The 3,921-nt window shown below is 40.4% G+C and overlaps 1 protein-coding gene across 1 annotated transcript; it reads left to right on the plus strand.

The window, feature by feature from the left end:
- Positions 1–352: 352 nt before the first annotated feature.
- LOC113126263 (homeodomain-interacting protein kinase 1-like) lies at positions 353–3,503 on the plus strand. Its single transcript, XM_026300222.1, has 7 exons — positions 353–559; positions 681–866; positions 970–1,151; positions 1,327–1,450; positions 2,189–2,376; positions 2,546–3,333; positions 3,430–3,503. Exons 1-7 carry the CDS (start codon positions 353–355, stop codon positions 3,501–3,503), a joined length of 1,749 nt encoding a protein of 582 aa, XP_026156007.1.
- Positions 3,504–3,921: the final 418 nt, after the last annotated feature.

A 3,921-nucleotide genomic window follows, 5' to 3' on the forward strand; every position in this document is an offset into this window, starting at 1 on the left:
TTTTCTTTACATTTACCAAAACCCTTTTTGAGGAGAAACTCTCAAGAAATCCCAACTGTGACACTTGGTAAGTATCATATATCCTGATTGATCAATGTTCTTAAATCAAAAGATATTTCTTGTAACAACAACACTGCACTGTAACACTTTTGACTGTAATTTAGTGCACCAAATGTCTTGTGAATTTGTATAAACTAATTATCTCTGTTTTAAAATGTCCATATCTGTTTTTGAAGCCACTGTTATAGAGATTTTACTATTATTGTGAAATTGTGACTAACTGATGTGTCCATGTCCATCCTCTGCTGCTTTCCTCTCAATTTTGAGCAGGTGTCTTTTAGTGGCTTCAAACATGTCCTCCACTTCAGCTGACAAGTATGAGCAGTTAGTCATCGGAAGCTTGCTCACGTCCAAATCCTCCACCTACCAGGTGCAGTCTCTGCTGGGGCGCGGCACCTTTGGCACGGTTGCAAAATGCGTGAGGATGAAAGACATGAAGTTAGTAGCCATCAAACTGATGAAGAATGAGGGCATTTACATTCACCAGGCCAAAGAAGAGGTAAGAACCAAGTGTTTCACTTGTGTTATTTTTGTGACTATACTTTGGCCAGAGTTTCAAGCAACTGCATTTGCCTAACATATTGTGTCAAGCTAATCAAAAATCTGTCGGACCTCTCCAGGTGGCTGCCCTGCTGAAACTGACATCTCTGGACAAAAGCAACTTGGTGCATTGGCACCACGCTTTCACAGACAAAGGCCATATTTGCCTGGTGTTTGAACATCTGGATAAAAGTCTTTTTGACTTTATGAAGGAAAGATATTTCCAACCTCTCCTTCTGAAAGAGATCAGACCCATTGTCCAGCAAGTATGTCCTGCTGCATTCATTTCTGCATTAATAAACAGTTTGAAAATGTATATTAATGGAATAATATTGACCTTATTATCAAATGATTTTAATACATTTTCAGGTTGCCAGCGCACTCAGTCACTTGAAGGCTGCCCGGATAATACATGCAGACCTCAAGCTGGAAAATGTGATGTTGGTCAACCATCTACAGGAGCCTTACAGAGTCAAAGTTATTGACTTCGGTCTGGCCTGTGAAGTGTCAGATGTCAGACCAGGCGCATGCATTCAGACCCGTCCATACAGGTGAGTAGCCAGCACTGGGACTGTAAGGGTTTATTGGTGATTTGTACACAAACCTCCGATGCCTCTTCAAGAAACTTTAGTGCTGTGAATTTACATATTTGACACAGAGTTATCATCAAAATAGTGAAAATAGTTTTTATGCTTATTGTGACCATGGTTGTTTGTTCTCTCTCAGAGCTCCAGAGATTTTATTGGGGCTTCCATTCACAGAGGCCGTAGATATGTGGTCTCTGGGCTGCATGGCTGTTTCCATGTATCTCGGCACTGTACTCTACCCTGGCAGGAGTGACTATGACGTGGTAAGGTGGTTCTTGAATTTTAGTTTGCTTCTTCCTAAGAATTGTTTTAATGTTTTATTAAAATAAATGATAGCATTTTGATTTCATTACACTACAGTATATTATGTTATTTATGTAGAAATGAATTAGTTAAAACCACAAACGTCTGATATAGATTCCCAGAGTGGCTATAAATTATGCTGCATTTCTCAGATGAGGTGGATAGTGGAGACTCAGGGTCAGCCACCGGACCACCTGCTCACCTTCGGCTACAATACTTGTTGTTTTTTCCAAAGAGACTACAAATCTACCACTAGTCTATGGAAACTCAAGGTATGTTCACCAATGCTCAATAACCTAGTATAAGACTAAGAATTCCTTTCTGGCTGTGTATGTTCTGTATGTCTGTCTTTCATTTTCTTAATAATTCAACTTATTTATTATTTATTTATTGCCAAAACCACCTGATGGGATAAAATGTTCCTTTCTTTCTCACAATTCTAATCTAAAATCTTTCTTTCCTTCTGGTGGCATGTATTTCCAAGTTTACTGTAGTCCAAATATTATTCCTAACATGTAGACTGTCTGTTCAGTCACCAGAACATTTCCATCAAGAAACAGGGATCCAGCCCATGATGACCAGGTCATTTAGGTTTAGCTCTCTGGATGACCTTCTCCATGTAGGTGTTCCGTCTGATCATTCATATTCATATTTTAAAAAACATATTTAGAAGCACATAAAAACTTTTCATGTTTCAGGTCAGGGCCATCGAGCCTCAGAATTTTGCAGATAAAGCTGCAGAAATACATGATGTGGTAATATTTGTGGACCTGCTCAAAGCAATGCTTGAGCTTGATGCTGCCAATCGGATTACACCTCATCAGGTGCTGGAGCATCACTTCACCAGCCTGTTCCACATGGTCAGCCTATACCCCCTCAGCCACCAGTAAGTCAATACTGTGATTTCCTCGAGTATTTTCAACATATTAGAAATGATACCACTCAATTTATGGCCATGCAAATGAAATAAAAAATATATCTTCTTAATGTTAATAGGAATTTTGTGTTCAGATGGGGGGTGAATTTGAATAATGAAATGATCCATTGTCTTGCAGCGTTAGGTCATGCCATGAGATCATGAGCATCTGTTGGAACAAAACACCTATACCTGTCAGCGCGGAAGCTGCATGTGGGTCTCTGGAACAGTCCCACTGCATCAACCCACATCCCTGCGCCAGTACCCACACCACGAGTTCAGACGAATCAGGGAGGAAGAGAAAGGTTGATGATGAAGATAAGAATGAAACCTCTCATCTGTCCCTCCACCACAGCATCAGCACACACGCCTCCAAAAGCTGCCAGACCCAAAGCAGAGTCAGGTCAGGTGGTAAGAGGAAGGTGGTTGATGCTGAAGATGTGGAGTGCAAAGAATCAGACTCTGACCATTCTCAAAGGTCAGAAAATGGTGGAAAGAGGTTGCGGAAAAGCTCAGCAGGTCCATCTACCTCCAGAAATCCAAGAAGTCACAGACAGACACTGAGTCATACTTCAACAAGGGTTAAGAGGAAAAGAGTTCATGCAGAAGATTCTGTAATGTGTGAGGAGTCAGACCAGGAACAGAAGAGAACCAGAAAATGTTGTGCAGGTAGCTCCACCTGCAGCAGCAGCAGCAGCACTCATTCTGGCCACACTCTCCACATTAGACCTGAACATAGCAGCAGCCCAGCTGAGCACCACTACCTCAATGCACATCCTTCAAGCTGCAACCAGACAGAAATCCAGCCTCGGGCAGGAATGAAAAGAAAGGCAGTTGATGATGATGTGAGACCTAGGAAAAGGTCCTCTACAATAGATCACATGGGGACAGAAAGAGGTGATGAGGAGGAGAACAAAAGGCACAAAGGTGAGTAGATTTGTATTGTAGTTAGATTTAAATTGCAAAATAGCTCTTTAGCTACCAAGACATTAGAGTGTCTAAAACCTGACTGTTGGTTCCCAGGACCTTATGTCAATGAGGATGGACAGGCCGTGCCATTAACAGGGAGCCCAGGACCTGGTCTCAACCTGGTTTAAATGAAACTTTGTATATTTCCACATTTTATTAAATAAAGAATTATCTTTACCCCTTCAGATGCCATTGTCTATATATTTTGGTATACTATAGATGTGCACTTAGACTATAATTTTACACACAGACATAAATTAATGCCATGATTAGAAATTGTTAAATTGGACAGGGACATTTTTGATATGTTCAGTGTGTCTTTGTTTACCTGTGAAGATACTGAGTACAACAGAGAGTACAGAAACACAGGGTTTCTGAAAATTGATTCTGTGACAATCACAGAATCATTGAGAGATTTCAAGCAAAAAATGACAGAAAGTAAAGATACATCTTCTTAAATGTGAGAATTTTGTGTACAAAACTCAAAAGTTCAACACTGATCAAAACTCTTCACTAATAGCCCAATGTGAATGCTAGTTATTATTT

The sequence above is a fragment of the Mastacembelus armatus genome, chromosome 11 (assembly GCF_900324485.2).
Source record: "Mastacembelus armatus chromosome 11, fMasArm1.2, whole genome shotgun sequence".
Classification (NCBI taxonomy): Eukaryota; Metazoa; Chordata; class Actinopteri; order Synbranchiformes; family Mastacembelidae; genus Mastacembelus; species Mastacembelus armatus.